General features: G+C 34.8%; 2 protein-coding genes and 1 long non-coding RNA gene across 9 annotated transcripts; 1 reads left to right on the top strand and 2 right to left on the bottom strand.

Annotated features, from left to right (window-relative positions):
• Positions 1–6878: 6878 nt before the first annotated feature.
• LOC122598510 (chaperone protein dnaJ 49-like) lies at positions 6879–8242 on the bottom strand. Its single transcript, XM_043771105.1, has one exon. It carries the CDS (start codon positions 8141–8143, stop codon positions 7076–7078), a length of 1068 nt encoding a protein of 355 aa, XP_043627040.1. The 5' UTR covers positions 8144–8242; the 3' UTR covers positions 6879–7075.
• A 2728-nt stretch (positions 8243–10970) lies between these two features.
• Positions 10971–15132, bottom strand: LOC122596486. 7 transcript variants are annotated; one of them, XR_006323332.1, is made up of 10 exons: positions 14978–15132; positions 14758–14848; positions 13592–14246; positions 13425–13472; positions 13273–13323; positions 13040–13159; positions 12797–12917; positions 12436–12716; positions 12261–12347; positions 10971–12170 (listed from the first exon to the last, which is right to left on the bottom strand). It is a non-coding gene; the product is annotated as an uncharacterized LOC122596486 (long non-coding RNA). The 7 variants fall into 7 exon arrangements; XR_006323329.1 differs by lacking the exon at positions 13273–13323 and having other exon boundaries at positions 10971–11719; positions 11839–12170; XR_006323328.1 differs by lacking the exon at positions 13273–13323.
• Positions 15133–16009: 877 nt separating this feature from the next.
• Positions 16010–19511, top strand: LOC122596354 (adenine nucleotide transporter BT1, chloroplastic/mitochondrial-like). Its single transcript, XM_043768919.1, has 4 exons — positions 16010–16303; positions 16938–17515; positions 18322–18483; positions 18883–19511. The coding sequence occupies exons 2-4, from the start codon at positions 16979–16981 to the stop codon at positions 19351–19353; spliced, it is 1170 nt and encodes a 389-aa protein (XP_043624854.1). The 5' UTR covers positions 16010–16303; positions 16938–16978; the 3' UTR covers positions 19354–19511.
• Positions 19512–21161: the final 1650 nt, after the last annotated feature.

The following is a 21161-nucleotide window of genomic DNA, read 5'->3' as shown; positions in this document are numbered from 1 at the left end:
TCCGACTTTCATACATGTTAAACTGAGTATTGGTTTGATTGAAGAACTTTGAATGGGCTTGATTCTCGTCCTCACTACTCTCTTGATGCGAATCATAACTCGACCAAATCGAGTTGAACTTTGCCACTTTTCCCTTGATCGTTCTCCACTTTCCCGACAATTGATTCGGCCTTCGTTGAATGGGTGCTCGGGCATTGTAGTTCTTATAGATTTATCTCCAAAAACAGTCGCCGGTTTAGTCGTTGCCAACGATCGGATCCTCTGAAGGTCGATCCAACATTCAATTAGAATTTTCATTTCTAACTCGGACCAATTCGGTTTCTCCATCGTGCTTTCCACTGATTCCTTATTCTTCTTGCGCCTAACCATCGTCTTTGTTTCCCCTTCTCTGCGGCGAGACGGTTCAGGTATGGGGTCGAGTGTGGGGTCGGGTACGAAAGTTGAAGCGGCTTGGGGTGTAAGAATGGGGTCGGGGCTTGGGGTGTAAGAATGGGGTCGGGTATGGAGGTCGATGACGATGACCTGACATGATAAAATATTTGTTGTTGTTCTTGCGAGAATTGATTGAAGTAACTTTGCATAAATTGATGAAAATGGGGCTCACTTGGATGTGGCATCATCGGTTGGATTGGATGCACGGGTGATGAAAAGGTTGGATATTATGGTGTTGGCGGTGAGTGGTTCGATATTCGTGGTAATGAAATTAGCTTGCGGGTGCATAGTTTAGAGCCGCGTTGAAGAAGTCGTCGACTTGTTGGTTCTTAGAAGTTTGACATGGTTGTTTGGAAATGTTTTATGAATGATTATAGAGTAATAAGTGTGTTGTTGATTTAGGTAAATGGTAGTGTATATATTGTTGATGAAAAGTGTTTTGGCAGTGTCGCAAAATTCTTTGACTGGTCTCACAGGGCGCAGGTTCGATCCCCACAAACTTGGTAGTTTATCTTGATGTTGTCCCAACACGGGGGTTATGCGGGTGCCTTAGGCACATGAGACTAAAGGGTTCCTATCAACTTACCCTTTTTTATATTGTTGTTCTAGAAAAAGGATCCGTTAGGAGCCAAACCGGTTAATTTCTCAAAGTTTAAAATTGAACTTAGGGGCCAAATGTGTCAAACTGAAACTTTCAAAAAACAACCTTGCACTTTTAAAAAAAAAATATGCGTAACACATGTGCGTGGACGGACGAATGGGCCATGGAGGGACGAGTCCAACACCACGGTCTTGACTCGTTCCTGAGGGAGGACGAATGAGGTACGAGTGCATAAGGCTACTCCTTACAGGCACTGACAGGATTGAGTCATTAACTTATGTAGCAAATACATGAAAAAACATCTAACTTCAGGATTTCCGAGTCATCACCACTCATGGAAGTCGATATTCCGACTCGTTCTATGAAATCTTTTTTCTATTTTTTTTGAGATCTTCACTCTCATACCAACCTTTCAGAATGCAATTCAGTAGAGCAAAGACAAGATTGCCATAAGGGTACATTCAAGTATTCAACACACGATATGAGGGACATAAATATTATACCTATTATGATATGAATCGCCAAAGTCTTCCTACTTCTCAATTGTTCCAATCAGATCCGAAAAATGAGAAAGAAGTCAAAAGTCAGTGGATCTGAATTGAATCATGAATATATAAGCTATTCTTAAAAGATGCTATAATAAGAGAGAGGTCTAACACCTAGTGTTGTACAAAAGCCAAAGTTACGTAAAAGTGAATTATTTAAAATGCTGACATCACAATACTTCTTCTTAACTTGATTAGAGACTAGTAATCAAGGAGAAACCCAACCATTAAAGGAGTGGATTTAAGTGTCACTAGAAGCATCAACAACTGAATTTGCTCCGAGGTTCAGACTTTTAATAGGATTTTAGTTGACCCTCCACGATCCTTGTTTATGACAGATCCTATTTTCACTTCCTCCATGGTACCTATTAAGGCAACACAATAAGAGCCAAGTTATTACAGCTCATCTACTTGTTAATAAATATGCTTATAATTAATATCTTTAACCACTAAGATCAATCAAAACGGATTGAAAGTTGCTCTCACAAATAAGAAATTAGACAGTATTCTGTGTATTCTGTGTGAGACTATCATAGCATGCGGCCTACATCCAACGCATGTACAAAGTCCCAAGTGAAATACAAGTGATCACAACGAATATTGTAGGTTTGCATCACAATAAAATGCTGACATCACAATACTTAACTTGTAGGATTGCATATTTGCATTTTTAATAGATTAATTCGAAAATTTCAAACATTGTGGTTGATTTTCGCAATTAAATGATGGAACTCAACCATACAATTGTTGGTAGAAGCAGACTCACCAGTTGCTGATAAATCTTGTTCAGGGTTCACATTCCCGACCAAAACTTGACTTGTTTAGCCAAGATCCACACAGGGGGCGCTTGAGAACAGATCCTCCTACCACTTCAGATTTGGTAATTAATTCATTAACCAACACAATAACACCATAAGAATCGGTAATTTCAATCTGTTGAACTATCAATATGTTGATTGCGGTTAAATTGTATCTAAAGAAATCAAATTACTCAAAACGGGTTAGAATGACGCTGCGGGTTTGAGACTAATGTTGGACTATATCCAATGAATACAGTACCAGTGCAAGCCAAGATTGCGTTTGAGTAAGTTAATTCCAGAAATTTTGGTAGCAAATGGTGAAAACCAACAACTAAAAGAGTGGAGTGAATTGTCAGGAGAAGCGGCACTCACTGGTTGAATCTTCAGCAGGGAGCTTGGAAACGGATCCTACTTCCACTTCAGCTTCACCGCCTATTCATAAACAAAACAGAATGATACCATAAGACAAGGTTGTTTCAACTAATTCACCTTCGAATAGATTGACCAAAGTTGATTTATGTACCCATTTAAACAGTCCAACTAGTTAAAAGGGTGCACGCGAGATGAATTTATAGAAGAATATATTTAGACAGAAGAAGATCCCGATGCATTTACAAGTGAAAGATCGGGAAACATCAAATAATACCATAAGACAAGGTTGTTTCAACCAAATCACCTACGAATAGATTGACCAAAGTTGATTTATGTACCCATTCAAACAGTCCAACAAGGTAAAAGGGTGCACCTGAGACGAATTCCTAAAAGAATATATTTAGACAGAAGAAGATCCCGATGCATTTACAAGTGAAAGTTCGGGAAACATCAAATAATAGATAGCATTTATGCTACTTACGAATAAGTGGATTTAAACTATACAACATATTTTAACCAGTCTAAATAATCACAGGGGTTCAAAGTTGCTATCACAAACAATGTTAGAATAACAAATCTCGATTTCATTGAGCAAAATTTTTTTTTTATGATCATTAGAATAACAAATCTCGATTTCATTGAGCAAATATTTTTTTTTATGATCATGGTTTGAGAATATGTAAAAAAGTTAAAAACAAACACTTAACATCCAATGCTTGTGCAAAATCCAAAGTAAATGAGTAGATGTAAGTTGGACAGTTAACTAGTCATATGGGTTAAAGTAGCGCCTAGGGTTTGAGATACTAGTAAGCTTGGGGTCAATATCTAATGCATGTATAGCAAGTCAAGGCACAAGTCAAAAAGAACAAACAGATCTAGATTATAATATTTGGGAAGTTGGAAGTATGCAAAAGTCTAAATCATCAGGAAGAGAAGAAAACTAAGTATAGAATTTGTCAGAATAGAGGTTTCCAACTATAAGCATTAGTTTGTTTAAATCCCTTCACACATTTCACCCACATTATAAGTTGGACCATTAACTAGTCATACAGGTCAATTGACTCTGCTGCAGGGTTGGTATGGTTGACCAGGGATTCGGTTAATGAATATACAAACCCCACTATAATAAGAGTTAAGTTAATTGTTAGGAGATACAACACTCACCAGTTGCAGATGAATCTGCACCAAAGGACATGGAAATGGATGCTGGTTCCAATTCAACTGAACTGCCTATCATTCATGAACAAACAGAAAAAGAATACCATAGGACAAGGTAGCGCTAATAAACCAAACCAAACATATATTTCAAGAAGAACAGGTTTGAACTATGGCAGCAAAAGAAGCGTACAACAACACTCACCATCAGCGTCTGTATAAATCACTCTAGCTTTCACAGTACGGACAATCGAAGCAGGTTCATGTGTGACTGGTTTTCTTTTGGCTACATCCATATGCAGAAAAAAGTATATAACACATACATACAAGAAAAATACATTATAATTAATAATAAACAGAAGATGAAATTACCTGCCCATTCACGTAAATCGAGGACTGGCTGTTTTGGAAATGGAGGTGAATCCCCTTACAACACAGATAAGATATAAGAAAAGAAAAAAGAGAAAAAACATTATTTTTATATATCAAAATATAAGAATGAGGTAATTAGGATGATACCGAGAAGCTTGTGTTTCTTCATCAAACGGATTGCCCTTTTCTCCCGTTTATGAGGGACGATAACTCGTTTCCGGGGATCGTACACGCATGTTATCGGGATGCCCGTCGACGAGTACCGAATATAAACATTTTCTCCCGCCTAATAATTAGGATCGATCAATCGATTCATGATTGATTTTTTTTAGGGTTTTTATTACTCATTAGGGTTTGTGTATCTATCTATCGCTGGCTTTTATTTACTCCGTATTTATATATCTATAGAAAGAATTAACAAAAAGTTAAAAGAGTTTTTGTCACAAATGGTCCCTATTGTTTTGCAAATTTTGAGTTAACACTCTTTTTTCTTTTTCTTTTTCTCTTAACGGTAAGTGTGATTTTACATAAATCATGGAGTGGCTGGAGCTATACATGGATATTTATAAGCGTGATGACCTCAGTCGATATTAGAACAACATCACCGTATAATGGTGAAACCTTATATGTACCATAGACAACGATATATTGACTATGAGCGGTTATGAGTATTCGGAGGGAAAAACTCCAAGGTTTTACCAACCTTAAGGATCGAACTCAAGATCTTGGGTAAAAACCGAGAGTGCCTTAAAAAATTGTTAATCCCTTAAAAAGTTAAAAAAAAAGTTTATAAATAACAATGTAAAAAATTTTAATTCCTTAAAAAATTGTTAGTAAAAAAGCTTATAAATAACAATGTTTATAAAATTGTTAATCCCTTAAAAAAAAGTTCATAAAAAACAATGTAAAAAATTTTACATTGTTTATCCCTTACAAAATTTTTAAAAAAGTTTTGTATCTCTCAAAAATATATGAAAATTTTAAAAACGCATTAAAAACATGGCTAGGTGGAAGGTTGGGGTGGGATGGGGCGGGGCGGGGGCATAAGGGGAAGTTATTATATTTTGATAATTTTTTAAAATTTAGATAACGTAAAATGAAAAGTAAAAAACAATTAAAAAAGTTTTTTCTAATTTCTTATTAAAAAAAAAGTAGAAAAACTATGATTTGATCATGTTTTCTGTTTTTTTATTTTTCTTTGAAAAACAAAATGAAAAACAAAAAGTATTTTCCTCAACTAAACCTTTGTTAACTTCGCCCGTAGTAAATAATCGAATAAGTTTAGGTGTGAAACACTCACATAGGAAATAATCGAATAAGTTTAGGTGTGAAACACTCACATAGGTTGAATAAGGGAATTGGCGCATCCAAACACTTCTTGATGTATGTGAACGGAATGTGTATATAGTTTTATTATTTCTCTCTTTTGTTTCCTGCCAATAACATGCACCCATCTATTTGCAAAGGGAAAAAAGTATGTGTACCCCTACAGAAAAAAAAAGGAGCTGATATTCATTCCATGAATTTTTTTAGAACGGATTTTCATTCCATGAATTATCCTTACTACTCAATGTGTGATAAAAGATGGAAAACATACTGCAGAATATTTCCCAGTTCATTTGCTCATCTTAATATTTGTAAAATGCTAAAAAAGAAAGAATAAAGAGAACGAGTGTTGTGAGTTCCATTGATCAAGCCTATCTTAACCGCAAACACAAAGGCTACCTGTCCAGGCTCTTACCCAAATTGACCCATTACTCTCTATTCATTTGGTAACTTAGGCCCTAAACCAGAACCTTAAACTTCTTTTTGAAGAGCGAGTTACTAGTTAGAATTAGAGACACGACAGTAACATTCAATTTGGCAATTGTCACATACATTGGCTAACCTTAAACTTCTTTTGAGTTTGCAGACCTAAGTTTCCAGTTAGACTTTTCAATCCGGAAAGTTCTGTCTATCCAAGCATGAAGGGTTTTGATAAACAGATTTTGGCCATCATGTCCGGGTACCCAGGAAGAGCACGCAAGTTCATGCACACTCCTAAAGAACGCAATACCATTCACCATACCAAACAACATGTTTTCAAACAGAATGGATTCTGTAACAGAAGAATTTTTATATAATATACGCATGTTAACTTACATACAAATCCAAACATATCCTATAGGTTATAACATGGTTCTTGTCGTTATAAATGAGGGAACACAAACATTCCTACTAGAAAACTAGCTTTGGTGTATCACTCTGGTGCATAAAGCAGGTATCAAATTTCAACTTTATTACAAAAGCATTATGATCCCGCAGCCTTTCGGCATAATCTCAAAGCTCCAATACAAATATTGGCATCGACCAAAATCTGCATACAAAATGAAGGTCTAAATTTTATGATCACACACAACACATTAATCATGAAATATATATAAACTCCATTGATATTAGCAGGTTATAACAGACAAAAAATTGCATTATGATTTATTGAACCATTAAAGGTAATATGGCTAAATCTTTTAATGCAATGCCAATTGTCACATACATTAGCCAAGATCTCAATGCATACAAAAAGAAAAGAAAATAGCGTTTAACACATATTGAACAAGGGAGTGGCGAAACCGTGCGATTTTCACAATATCGAATCCATATACCAACACAAATCATGATTTAGTAGCACCATCAATTCTTATTGTCTATATGCATCAACTTAACTAATACTCCATATCGTTAAAAAAAATAATAAAAAAAATAACAAGCAACTTTTTGAATTATATGAAAATAAAGGATCTGAAACATCAATCAAAGTGTTAAGCAAGAGCCTCAAACTGCCTCAGCCTGTCACAGTTTGGCGTTTCCTTCTTATAATACCCCCACTGATTCTGTTGTATCTCAATCCGACAATTGTGAGAAAGTATAGAAACGTAATCATGCTCTACACTTGCTTCAAGCTGTTGCCTTTCTTTACTATTCAGCGGATAATCCTGCTCAAAGTTACGTGATTTCACATAGTAATTAATACCTTTTTGTGTAGTAAAAACATGATCATAACCATAAGTCCTCGAAAGGGTATAAATTGGCTCATTAGATGGCAAAAAGTTCAACAAAATAATCAAAAGCACCGGCAACACTTGAATCAAAGTCCTCATTCCCCCTGCTGACCCGTTACCACCCTGCACCCCTGCACCCATTCCCGGTCCGAAACTAAAACCAGTAAACTGAGTAGTCGCCCTCGGATTCCCTCCAAAAAAGAAGTTCCTAAATATCTCCTCAGCATCAACATCACCTTCATAATAAAACCCGCTACCAGTTCCACCACGCCTAGCAGCACGCCTCTCATAAACAGGCTCGTCAGACCCAACAAGATCATACTGTTTCCTATTCTCTTCAACACTCAAACACTGAAACGCTTTCGATACTTTCTTAAACGCTTCTTCAGACCCCGGAGCTTTATTCTTATCCGGATGAACCTTCAAAGACAACTTCCTATAAGCTTTCCTCACATCCTCAACACTGCAAGTCTTTTCCAAACCTAATATCTCATAATAGTCCTTTTTCCGCTTAATCTCACTCACAATCATGACCTGTTCCTGAGTATAACCTCCCGAACCTGACGACCCCGTTTCCGGAGCCCTACGCCTAACCCCTGACCCATTCTCGGCCTGCTTCGATAACCCTGAAGTCGACCCCGAACCTGACCCCGATTCATTCTGGGTGTTTTCGGATTCTAAACTCGATAACAGATCATCAATATTAAGCGATGGATCTAATCGTTGGGCTTTCGAAATGAATTTACGGGCACGAGTTTGATCACCTAACCCTAATGCATCTTTCCCTATTTTTAAACATCTTAAAGCTTCATCTTTATTACCATCCATGACAAAAGATTCAAACTTGATAACTAAATTAACCTAAATAACCACAGTAAATAATTAAAATTGAAGTAAAAAGATGTGGGTGATTGTTTTCTTACCAGAATTCGAATCAAGAAAGCCAATCTTGAGCACTAAAAATATGGAATTTGGATTAGCCAATTCAATTGGGGTTTTGGAAATCAATTTAATGGATATAAGAATTGTGAGATTAATTGGAAAAAATTATAAGTAATTGAGATGAGAAAGAGAGGAATTGGTCTTCATGTAGAAAAAGGGGGTGAAGAAGCATATGGGGGGATCATGTAATTTCTGACTTCTATTGTGATGATGGTCACGAACTCACGATTATTTTCTTAATTGTTTTTTCATGATATTTTATTCTCTACATCAAGACAAGATAAATATTGTTTGAGAAAATTTTGGGGCCAATGCGTGTGTGTTACATCGTAAAAGTAGAATTTCTTTTACATATTTGGGTTAAAAATATGTTATGGTTCTTCGAATAATTGTTCACACATCTTAATCAATCAATTTGTGTGTCTACACGAGAGTAAAGATTAATTCTTAATATGTAACTTGATATTAAATAAATATTCAAAAATAAATTACAAAAATCATACCTTAGGTTTGTTCAAAACTATACTGATCACACCTACAATTTAAAAATTACGCGAGACATACCCGTCGTTGCCAAAAACTTACACTGACCATACCTATCACTAACAGTCGTCTATTTGGCCGTTAAGTCAAGTCATGTGCCGTGCATGTGAGGTATCAAAATCATAATTTTGTGTATACTTCAGGTATCATCTGTGTAAGTTACCCTAATAAAAAATTATTAAGATATTTATATTTATATTTCATTTATTAAAGTGGGTAAATATTGTATATTAAATTCACACACACACGTACATATATATATATATTAAAAAACCTATTTCAAAATAAAAAATTTATAAAAAAATGTCATCAAACGATATAGGTTTAGGCTTAGGAATTTTAAAGTTAGACTAACAGCTAACCCTGAAACTCAAACCCAAAATGCTACAGGATTGCTAATTTGAGATATATTCTAAAACGGTGACAAGTTTTCGACTTTTATTTACCCCTCTAATATGAGATGGATGTCATCAAACCATACGAGAAAATTATATTGCTTTTTTTATATTTTTTGCTTTGTATCAATAGGGTTCCATTAAAAACAATAAATCATAAAAATAAAATATAATAATATAAAAGTGAAAATTTTAATGGTTTTTATAATTCTCATCCTTGTTATATTCACTATACATGTATAACAAAATAATGATGACATATATAATAATAAACTAGATTTTAGACCCATGTCAAATACACGAGTTTATATTGTTATAAAGATTAGATAATATTACAATTAATTTTAAAAAACTTATATCGGTTATTATTCATTATCTATTATATTGGATTTAATGGTAAAAAGTATAAATTTGTGATTGAAAACAAAAAAGTGTAGATTAAAATAATTATAAATTAATTATTTACTGAGGGTAAAAAGTGCAAATTATTGAAAACAAAAAAGTATAAATTAGTGATATTTTTTCTACAAACATTAAAGTGTAAAATATAATATTTTAATATATTTGGATAATGATTATTAAGATTTTTAATTTATAATTAGATTATTAATGACATCATCAATTCCCAATTTGATAAAATCGAGAGTTATGATTGGCTAATAAACTATTAGGTCAGTTGTCTTTTAGTATAGATAAAGATACATTATTGCATCAACTATTTTTCTTGATATATTTTTCATTAAAAAAACTAATTTTCTTTTCATAATAAATTTCATATTTACCAAACTTAAAAATTGAAGTATAAATAAAACTCTAAAGTTCTTAATAATTATTTTTATGATGAATTACAAGGATAATACCTGAAGTATGCACAAAATTACGGTTTTCATACCTCACATGCATGGCACGTGACTTCACTTAACGGCGAAATAGACAACCGTCAGTGAAAGGTATGGTCAGTGTAAGTTTTGGCAACGATGGGTATGTCTCGCGTAATTTTTAAATTGTAGGTATGACTAGTGTAATTTTAAACAAACCTCAGATATGATTTTTGTAAAGTAAGTAAGTAAGTAAGTAACTGCTCAGTGTCGCCTTCCACGGGTTTTGAGCCCCAATACCTCGACGGTGTATGGGGAGGTTAAGATGTAGACAGACCTTACCTCTACCTAAGTAGAGAGGCTGCTTCCAGTATCTACCTAAATGGTAGAAAAGGCTCTCCAACCTTTGCATAGGATGAGGATCGAACCCATGACCTTTGTTTATGTTTAGCCATCGACCCATAATCCATCTTTTTTTATGCAAGTCCTAAGTAATTAATTAAGATGGTTTATATTTGATCATTCACCATAAAGATAATCACTAATAACATTACTCGAATTTTGAAAGAAATTGCCAATTAAGGATGTAAACTATAGGCGATTCATAGTGTCTATGAGCTATACCAGCTCAACTTATGCAAAACTTGAACTCGAGTTAAATATGTTCGAGCTGAGTTTTGGTTTAATTTAAATCTCATTTAGAAAATATTTTAATCATAATAATGGATATAATCCAATCATAAACCATTATATATTCACACTGCGAATAAAATCTATATTCCCTTATCTATTAATATTGTACATATTATTGATCACTTATTCCCCTGCATATCAGAATATCATTATGAATCACTTTCACCTTTTTAACCGATTTATCGTATGCCAACCACCAATGGTACCATATTACCACCAACAATTTCCATACAACTAGAATTGACATAGCTCATCATGAAAAACTTACAAAAATAATTTACTTCGTTACCGTGTTATATTATGTTAAACCATTGTAAATCAATGTTATTGATCCTTAAAATAGTCAATCTAAGATCCCTGTTACCAAGGATGAAAAAATAAATCAAACTAGAGTGAAGGCCCGTGCGATGCACGGCCGGGCTTGTTGACTTGTTTGATATCGTAAGTGATGGATAATGAGGATTAATTTGGACGGGATCTTTGGAATCGGGTTGCTTCACTAAGATATTGGTACACAATGGAGGTTGAGCGTTGGGTTGATGAGCTCCTTGATGAACCAATAGTTGAGCTGAACAATACTCACAATTTTCGTTTTTTGGCTCGTTCTTTTTTGGAGTTGGTACCGGGTCAGGCTGTGATGTCGATGATCCACCAGCAAAGGCAACACTATGCTGCTGGTTGCTACTAATTGTCCCAGCAGGGATATTCATGACATGGGATATCACTTGAGAACAGCTAAAGGCCTCATATTCACCGGCCTGGTAGTATGTGTGACCTTTTTCACATTGTTGTCTAATATAAAATTAAAATGAACTAAACTGACTCGCGCACGGTCAGATTGCCACCTCTACTTAAAAACATAATGTGGATGTGCCTTTTATTGTAGTCATATAAAAAAAATGCATAACAGGAGGCCGAGTAAATTCCGAGCAAGAAGGAAGCAAGAGTACATTTTTCTCTTGATGGTACACCATTTTCCCTGGTATTCTGTCTCATATAATATTATCAATATCCTGAAATGTCATAATACAAAGAAAGATATGTGGCTGTCAAACACATCTTAAAACTTAAAATCGAAGGTCTCAATCACTTTAAGAATAATATGTAGTAGAGGAGGCATAGTACAATATACCTTTGCAAGATGACTGGCTCATTCAAGTATGCAAGCCTTTTCTCGTCCTATATATGTGGTATATAAAACAGGTGTAGCAAGATTGACGGGTCAGGCAATATGGGTTATACGTTGAACAGGGCCACTTATTAGTACGGGTCAAAACAACGGATTGATTTTCCTACACAAACCCGACTTGGGCTTATGTGTAGCTTGACCCCATAGATTGACACCTCTTTCTCCACTAACTATATCCACAAACCTTACCTCTGATAGTCACATCATCATCTAAGGCAACACAGTCAGCTTCACTGTCGGCATTAGCCACTTCCAAGGAAGCATTAGCAACAACACTGTTTTGAAAAGCATCGTAACTATGCATTAACACATATGTACAAACAACATGGAAACAGGGCATGAACCAAGTTACTTGCATCATATACCTTTTTTTCCCTTTGCTTTGGTCAGCCTCCAGGTCCCCGCCCGAGTTAGCTATGACCAAATCTTCAGTGGTTTGTTCTTTAAGGATCCTGAAGTTGGTGAGCAGACAACATGGATGTCACCAAACAATTGTGCCAGGACACTATATAATATGGAAAACTTAAAAACCGTCTTTACAATTTCATTTTGGTTGGTTCTCGCTCCTTTGATGGTGTGGGTATCGACTGAGGTTCTTTTGTTGGCATAGACAATGACCCTCCAACGGAAGCTATGCTTGCTGGTTTGCTCCCAGTAATGGCGCCGGCCGGGACACTAGGTTCAGCCGAAAATACTTGAAAACAATTAAAACCCTCATACCCCCCAGCTTGATAGTATGAGTGGCCCTTTATTTCAAACACATGTTTAGTGCCAACCAGTCGGCGAATAACTGGTGGAAGGACATCACCATCCCAATCAGTCTAAACACAAACAGCAAACACACAGGGTTAGGTGCAAATGTTTAGTAGGAAACACTCACAAATTAAAGTTGTCTGCAAACCTGCTCCTCTTCTTCAATCAAAGATTTAGCTGTCCTGCTCAGTAATTTTTTGGCAAGCTCATTAAACAGTGTAACGACAACTGAAGTCGTGTCATCCCTTACCTCCAACTGAAGCTTAAACCTATTGTTTATTGCAACATACAAACACCAAAAATGAATACGTCATGTTTGAATATTCAGGGTCATATGTAGAGAACCTAAACCGGGGGGGGGGGGGGGGGGGGGCAACACTACGCAACATACCACGATATATTTTAACACGCATTGGAGTCAGGATGCATGAATAAGATCTTGGATGTGCTTCCTTTTTTCAGCATGTCTTCTCCAACAGTACCCCATAGCGTTACCCCGACTTGTCTCCCACTGCAATGGACAACAGGCAAATAGAGGTAACAACTATATGCTATAAGATGTAAAGGAAGTACACTACGTTCAATGCCTTTCATTAGTAAAATTGAACTCTAAAGTTTGTGCACCATTAGATTTGATTTTAGGATCCCCAACACTAATCACATAACCAATCAAATCTGCAGCAGTGTACAGATACAATAATTACGTTAAACAAAGCGCGACGACGACGACTACTAAGACTGTACATTTTTTTAGATGTCAATACATGTGTATTTACCTTTAAGGCATCCTATTCTCCGTTTTGAGTTTCTTCATTATGCTACAACTATCAAAATGGCAATCATGTGTAATGACATATATAAGTGTAATAACATAAACTTAGAATCATATCTAAGGACATTAGAAAAATGTAATAACATAAACTTATAAAAAAGAAGGTGATACCTACGACTGTCATGAACTTCATTGCAGATATCTCCAATCCCCTTGTCATGCCAAACTGGCGTCTTTCCGTAAATGAAGACCACCAACACAAACAACGTCACATCAAAAGCTACAGTTTTTTAACCCAATCAAGCCTCATTTAACAACGGCACAATAAGCCAGGCACATATCAAAGAGCTTTAGCCACTACATTTTAGATCAAATGAAAGCCCAAACATGAAATCATAGAATAAAAACAATAACTGGAAACAACAAATTATAATTCAAACAAAACTGAAAATAATAATAGCCATAGCTTTGTCTCCTGTAATTTTGTTTTTATCATTCGAAAGTTCAATTTCTTATCATCTAAAACTAAGCATAATATGACTGACCAAGAAAACATGTTATTTTCTTAAAAGTAGATAGCCCAAATTCCATTAAGGTATTTAGCAATTGGCATACCTATCCATATTATGCCAGCATCAACAGATATCACCCCAATTGTTCCACTGGATTAGTTTTTAAAAGGGAGATATAAAGCTTAAACATAATGGGAAAAAAGATCAATTAATGAAAAACGTATAGATTGATAGGTGATACCGTTTGCGGTAGCTTTCTCGTTGAATAATAATACAGAAATGAAATATTAGTCAAGAAACCAAGAGTTTTTCACCTGAAATCATCAAAAGAATATTAACCCTAATTTTTGTTTTCAAGAAAAATCTACTCCTAATTTTTCGATTAAGGTCAACATCGAATACCAAAGGTTTTCTGGCTAACCATAGCCAAAAACTACTACTACATAATTCTATAATAAAAACACGACTTATACATTCAATATATGTATTTATCTATATGTTTATCTATATAAACATAAAAAAAGAGAATGATGATAATGTATTGAAAGAGGTTACCTGCAACAACAAAACAATCGATCGACAGTATATCAAATTCAACCAAAAATTAGTTACCGGCAACATCACACAACAGAAAAATAGGGTTTTATTACAATACTATTAAATATATCCAACAAAATCTACAAAACATAAGACATAAACACACATTGTTCTTTTACTTTAGATATTAAATTTCTTATGAATCCTAATCGGCTAATAATACAAATCAAAATAAGAAACTTTAAACAAATTATAGCATCAAACTAAACATAATGCAAAAAAATATACCTTGAATCTGCAATTCAATCCTAGAAGGAACGTATTAGATAGAGCACTGATTCAAATTCACTATATAAAACCGATATAAAAAATCTTGAATCTGTAATATAAAACCACAAGATCAAATTTCAACTGCAAAGATTGTCAACTTTTTAAAGATTCAATGAAGAATAAGATGAGGCAGAGAATTGGAGTGGAGAATAATTTACAGGGAGGGAAAAACACATACTGGGTGATCATCGATTTCAGCGTAGAAAGGCGGTTGTGATGTATGGAGAGTGGCAGGGAACCGGCGGAGGAGAGGAGGGAAATAATGTATACGCATATGTGATGAATTAATGCAGTATTTTGATGATTGGATGGGGTGTTTGGGTTACCCAACTTCTTTGAGGAGAAATACGTATATCAACAGCCTCATTAAGATTCAAAGAGTTATTTTGAACGGAGTTTGGACTAATAATATAAAATTAAAATCACATACTTAATAGCTACATCCTTTTTAATTATTATCACAGTATATATGTTAAACAAAACCTTAAATATATATGCATTATAGTAAACTAATTAACCCTATTAAATACACATCGATAAAACGTCAAGAATGCGCTAAATTCTTCCACCACCATGATAGAACTTTTATATATATATAGATTGTAAAATCTACTTAGTCAATTGTCATCATTGTTTGTAGAAATAGAATACCACGATTAACATAAAGTACCAAAAATAAGTACCAAATGATGAAATATGCACCAGGCAAGTATTTGATTTGGGCCAAATTTAAGATGATCATCGACGGATATTGATACTTCACTTTTATATTACCAATTCGAGTACGCGAAAATGCGTTTTACAACGCCGCACCATTAGTGGTTTAACACACTTAGAATGATTCATTTTATTCATGGAATTTCAAAGGCTTTTATGGATAAACCATGACTAATAAAATTAAAATGTCGTGTATCTAAAAAAGTGTTTACTTAGCACTTCAGAAACATATTAGTGTACAAACTTGATATCAATGTGACACACTTTGACTATTTATCTGACAAATACTTGATGCCAATACCATTTTTATGGTATCTGATACGATATCAAACTGCACTTTAATTATTTCGGGTTTTATTGATGCGGTAGCAAAATACTCGATGCCAATAGCGGTTCAATGTAATTGGTACCAAACTCATGGCTTATGTAGCATATGTTTATGATAAGTTGATAACTAATTTTATTAGAAACACCACAAATCAATAAAATATAACTATTCGTACTCTAAACCGGCGATGTAATCTTGACTTAAGTTGAGACTAGAGTGTATCTTCAAACTTGGCTGGATATAATTTTAGGTCAAAGTAGTCGTACGTAGCAACACCCACCCTAACGACTCCCACTGTCGCCAAACCAACAACAACGCCAACCTTTTTCACCAAACACACCCCCATCTTTCTCTTTCTCTGCAATTCTTGTATTGAAAGAGGATAAAGAGACCCAACAAGTAAATTCAATGAGTGAATGACCCCCTTTGACTTTCATATTCAGCCAAGATACTCACCTGGTAAACATTTCCAATCCTATGTTAATATATTCTTTTTATAGTATATGTTATATAATTCTAATATTGTAAAAGCCCATTTCCCCTGTTTTTCTTTGTCACTAATTTGGGTTCTCTGTATTACTAAAAAAGATTCAATCTTTTTTTTTTGCAAAACTCATTTCCTCTGTTTCTTATCAATCAATACTAATACTTTATTGGGGTTCTTCAGTATAAAATAGAAAAAAGGTTCAGTTTTTCTTCAATTTTAGCTATTATTTGGTATAAAACCCCCTGTATGCATTTCATATTTTTCATTAATTAATTGGGCTGGTTGGGTTCTGTATTTTCTTAGAAAAGATTTTAAAATTTACCATTTTTATTATCGTAAATGATAAATGTAAAATCCATTTTCCCCTATGGTTTTTTCCTATTAAAAAGAAAAAAATAAAATAAAACCAATTAAAGCTTATTCTTATTCATGGTATTCTTCACTAGATTAGGTATATATTATTTTATAATTAAAATAAAGACCATGTTTTATTAATCTGTCATCATTGGTTTTGTGGCAAATCCCTTTTGTTCCATAAGGATATTCTTAGCTTAAAGACACAGCCATTGTCATATCTTTTGTATTTATTTGTTCAACTTTTTGTAGAAAAGAAGCAATATTTGTGGTAAATCTTGGTGGTGAGTTTAATGGATACAAGAGGTTTATTGGAAAGCAATGGGGACGGGTTATTTCCGAATTCTGGGATTGGGTTTCTTTGGTGTCCAAGAGATGATAATTTATCCCAATCTGGAAGCTTTTTTGCAAGTGTTGGGCAGATGGGTGGTAGGGGTGGTTTTGGAAGTTTAACAACAAATGATAATGAAGGTGTCAAACTTCCATATTTATCTAAGGTTGTTTCGACACCTGAATCTAGTTTTATGACCGTTGATGTACCGAAAGTGGATGTAAATGAGGGTTTTTTGAAGAAGAAAGGTGGTATGAAATTGAAAATCAAGATCGGGAATCCTTCGTTAAGGAGGTTACTTAGTGGCGCAGTTGCAGGTGCAGTTTCAAGAACGTGTGTTGCTCCATTAGAGACGATAAGGACTCATTTGATGGTTGGGACTTGTGGGCATTCTACTACTGAAGTTTTTCAAGATATTATGCAGACTGAAGGTTGGACTGGCCTCTTTAGGGGAAATTTAGTCAATGTCATTCGTGTTGCCCCAAGCAAAGCAATCGAGGTATTACCTTTTTTTCTGGTTTATCCTCATGTGTTTACTCTGGAATAATCAATGTTCTCTTAGTTAATTTGATCATATATTATATGAGTTTTGGTCGATTGTCGACTCATTGCAAGTACGTTTAGTATCAACCTTTTACGCTTGTTGGTAGTCTAAAATGGTGAACATTCCACCAACTGCTGGTATTCTATAGGTTTTGTAGTAGTAATTCAATGTACTTTTGAGCTAATCTAAATGCATACTGAAGAGAGTTTTATTGCATGGTTTTGAAAGTGATTAATTATCAAGTAAAGCGATTCAAATAAGTGAGTTTAATGAAACATAGTGCAAGATATAGTGTTTGAATGTGTTTATTCTACTTAAAGTGGTAATAATCACTTTTGATGGTGCTGACTGCTGACTATCGAGTTCTGATTTACAAGTAATTTCAACTCTACTATTTGATAGCCAGTTTTGTTCTTGCTGATATCAAACACTTTCAAACCAATGAGTAAATAAAGGTATATGAGTATATTACCATTTCATAATCAGTTTGTGGTAACTAGTGTCAAACTAACAATTAAAACCAACTATTTTGCCCTTAAATAATTAGTGAATCGTAAAGTAAGGGTATATAAGCAAAAACAGGGTACCCAGAAGTTAGAAACTGATTATTCTCACTTCATTGTTGCAATAATTAGATGGTCGCTTTCAAACCGTATATCCTATTGCACGTTTATTGTCACTGATTTTGACTGTTTATGATCTTATCTCCACTTTTAGGTTCTACAATTTAGTTATCTGAAATCGTATGCAATCTTTTGCAGTTATTTGCTTATGATACTGTCAAGAAAAGCCTAGCTCCTAAACCTGGAGAAAAGCCAAAACCCCGTGTACCGGAGTCACTTATCGCAGGTGCTGTTGCCGGAATCAGCTCTACCATATGCACCTACCCTCTCGAGTTACTCAAAACCAGACTCACTGTTCAGGTAAAATATCAACTCTTGTCACTCACAGTTTTACAAATCAAAGAATTTTCATTTAAGACTGCAATTTTAACCTGTTCACTTATGAAAGGGCCTGTCAGGGTTATGATCTATATTTAACACGCCAAAATTCAAACGTGTATAATACGTTATAGCTTTACAAGAAACAGGTTGAGTTGGTTGATAGTCGCATGAAGTGTGTATTTGTTACAGACCTACTAAATTGATATATTAAAAAAGTTAGCATTGTCATATATACGTACAATCACTAATCTTATCTAATGCATAAATTATTTATCAAAAAAGATGCCAAACAGTGTTTCGGGTCAACCTTTCTGATTTTGCTCACCATTTTGTCACCTCTGAATTATGTCTTTGATCACATATTTGTGTTTTTTCTAGAGGGGCATGTACAAGAATCTTGTAGACGCGTTTTTGAAGATTGTGAAAGAAGAGGGACCTGCAGAACTCTACCGGGGACTGACACCAAGTCTTATTGGTGTAGTCCCGTATGCTGCAACAAACTATTTTGCATACGATACATTAAGAAAAGCATACAAGAAAATCATGAAAAAAGATGATATTGAGAACATTGCCACCCTATTAATCGGGTCAGCAGCTGGTGCTATTTCAAGTAGTGCGACATTCCCGCTTGAGGTGGCTCGGAAGCATATGCAGGCGGGGGCTGTTAATGGGCGAGTATATGACAACATGCTTCATGCTCTTTTAAGCATATTGGAAAAGGAAGGTATTGGTGGTTTATATCGAGGTTTGGGTCCAAGCTGTATTAAAATAGTTCCAGCTGCTGGGATATCGTTCATGTGTTATGAGGCATGCAAGAAAATACTAATTGAGAAAGAAGATGATGAATAATGACCGTAAGCTCAAGTCAAGATTTTGCTTTTTATTGTTCTCAAAGATAATAATTCAAAAGATTTGGTTTTTATTGGTTCTTTTTTCTTTTGCTTTTTTTGTGGGGGGATATTGTTTTTTTAACTGCAAAAGAAATATTTATAGACGAGGCAGAATTACATTTGGTCTTATGATCCATTTTTGATTGAAACGGATACTGATGTAAGATCACAGATTTAGAATGAGAAGTTTACATTTGGAATTAGTTTTAGATTTGGACATGTTTAAGGTTGCTCTTATTACTCTGGAATCTGGATGTTTGAGGGTTGCTCTATTTTACTTGGAATTTACCGTGTAACAAACGAACATATTTTACTTGGAATCATTGTGACCATGTCATAAAAAAGTCCCTTTTGTTCCATAAGCATTGGAAAATACTAACAAGCCCCAATGAGAATAATACTCGAGATGACAACTGTTATAACCGAAAAGGTCAACACACCAAAAGGCAGAAGCAGGTACAAAATCCGAAGTAGAATACAAGCAAAAACAAATGATTTAATCTTTATATCTGACCAACTAGTCCATTTGTTTCAACTGGATTTAATTATACTGCAAGAAGCAACTAATGAATCTGCTCCAACATATCATATATAGTATATGACAACGATTTCACTCAAGTCACTAAGATCCTCCTGTCACTTCAGCTATGGTACCTATTAATTGACCAAACACAGCAATACCATAAGCCAAGTAATTATCAACCGCTTTACTTAGGAATGAGTTGGTTTGAGCTAGATAATCTTTAACCAGTCAAACTTGTCAAACGGATTGAAAGTTGCTCTAACAAACAACTTACAAAACGAAAACCGACTTTATTACAAAACAAAAAGATCAATTTGCACTCGGGGTGTGAGGTCATCATATGGTCAATATGCAAAATGAACTCTGAAGTAAAGTGGTGTAATAACATATAGTGTTAGAATTCAGATGATGAAACCCATCCACTATAAGAGAATAAAAGCAGCACTCATCAATAGCTGTTGGATGTGCTGCAGGGTTCAGATTCCGGACCATGAATTGATTCGCCAGGATCCACACGCGGGTGCTTGAGAACAGACCCTCCTTTCACTTCATCTTTGTTACCCATAAATTAACCAAAAAAACCATCACACAAACAAGGTAAGTTATGATTATGTTAAAGAGAGTGGAATTATATCCATAATAAGTTAAACGGGTTGAAATTTAACTCAGGATTGACTATGCAAAGATTGCAATTGACCAAGTTAATTATCTAGTAAAATGGTGAACCTGACCAATGGCTAGACAAGTGAGAAGAATTAACAGTTGGCAGATGCAGAGAAGTAGAGAACTCACCAGTTGCAGATGAATCTGCTGAAGGGTGGGATCCTTCCTTCACTTCAGCTTTGGTACCTTTGATTAACCAACACAATAACACACCATAAGTCGAAGCATTCAATACTACATACATGTGAATAAGTTGAAACAAATTAAAAAGAAAGAATGGACTTTTTTATGAACCACTTCTCCGTGGGGTTTGAGACTATGATAACCATATGGTCAATATACCCACTGCATGTACAAAATCCACACGAAGCACAAGTGATAGTAAAAGACAAAGATTACATTTAACCAAGCATTCTAAAGTATCTTGAACTAACACTAGTGATCAACGATAAAACCAAACAACTTTAAGAGTTTATTCATGTTAGTTGGTGATAAATCTGCTCCATGTTCAGATACTTTTGGCAGTAAAAAGATGAAACCATTGGAGAGTAAGCAGAGGTAACTGTTAGCAGAGGCAAAGC

Source organism: Erigeron canadensis, chromosome 4 (assembly GCF_010389155.1).
Source record: "Erigeron canadensis isolate Cc75 chromosome 4, C_canadensis_v1, whole genome shotgun sequence".
Lineage (NCBI taxonomy): Eukaryota > Viridiplantae > Streptophyta > Magnoliopsida > Asterales > Asteraceae > Erigeron > Erigeron canadensis.
The sequence above is the reverse complement of the archived record's forward strand: the minus strand, read 5'-3'. Positions and strand labels throughout refer to the sequence as shown.

Coding starts and splice junctions, on each gene's coding strand:
- LOC122596354 (XM_043768919.1), top strand. CDS start 16,979: ATGGATACAAGAGGTTTATTGGAAAGCAATGGGGACGGGTTATTTCCG. Junction 17,516..18,321: donor CCCCAAGCAAAGCAATCGAG/GTATTACCTTTT, acceptor AATCTTTTGCAG/TTATTTGCTTATGATACTGT. Junction 18,484..18,882: donor AAACCAGACTCACTGTTCAG/GTAAAATATCAA, acceptor TGTTTTTTCTAG/AGGGGCATGTACAAGAATCT.
- LOC122598510 (XM_043771105.1), bottom strand. CDS start 8,143: ATGGATGGTAATAAAGATGAAGCTTTAAGATGTTTAAAAATAGGGAAA.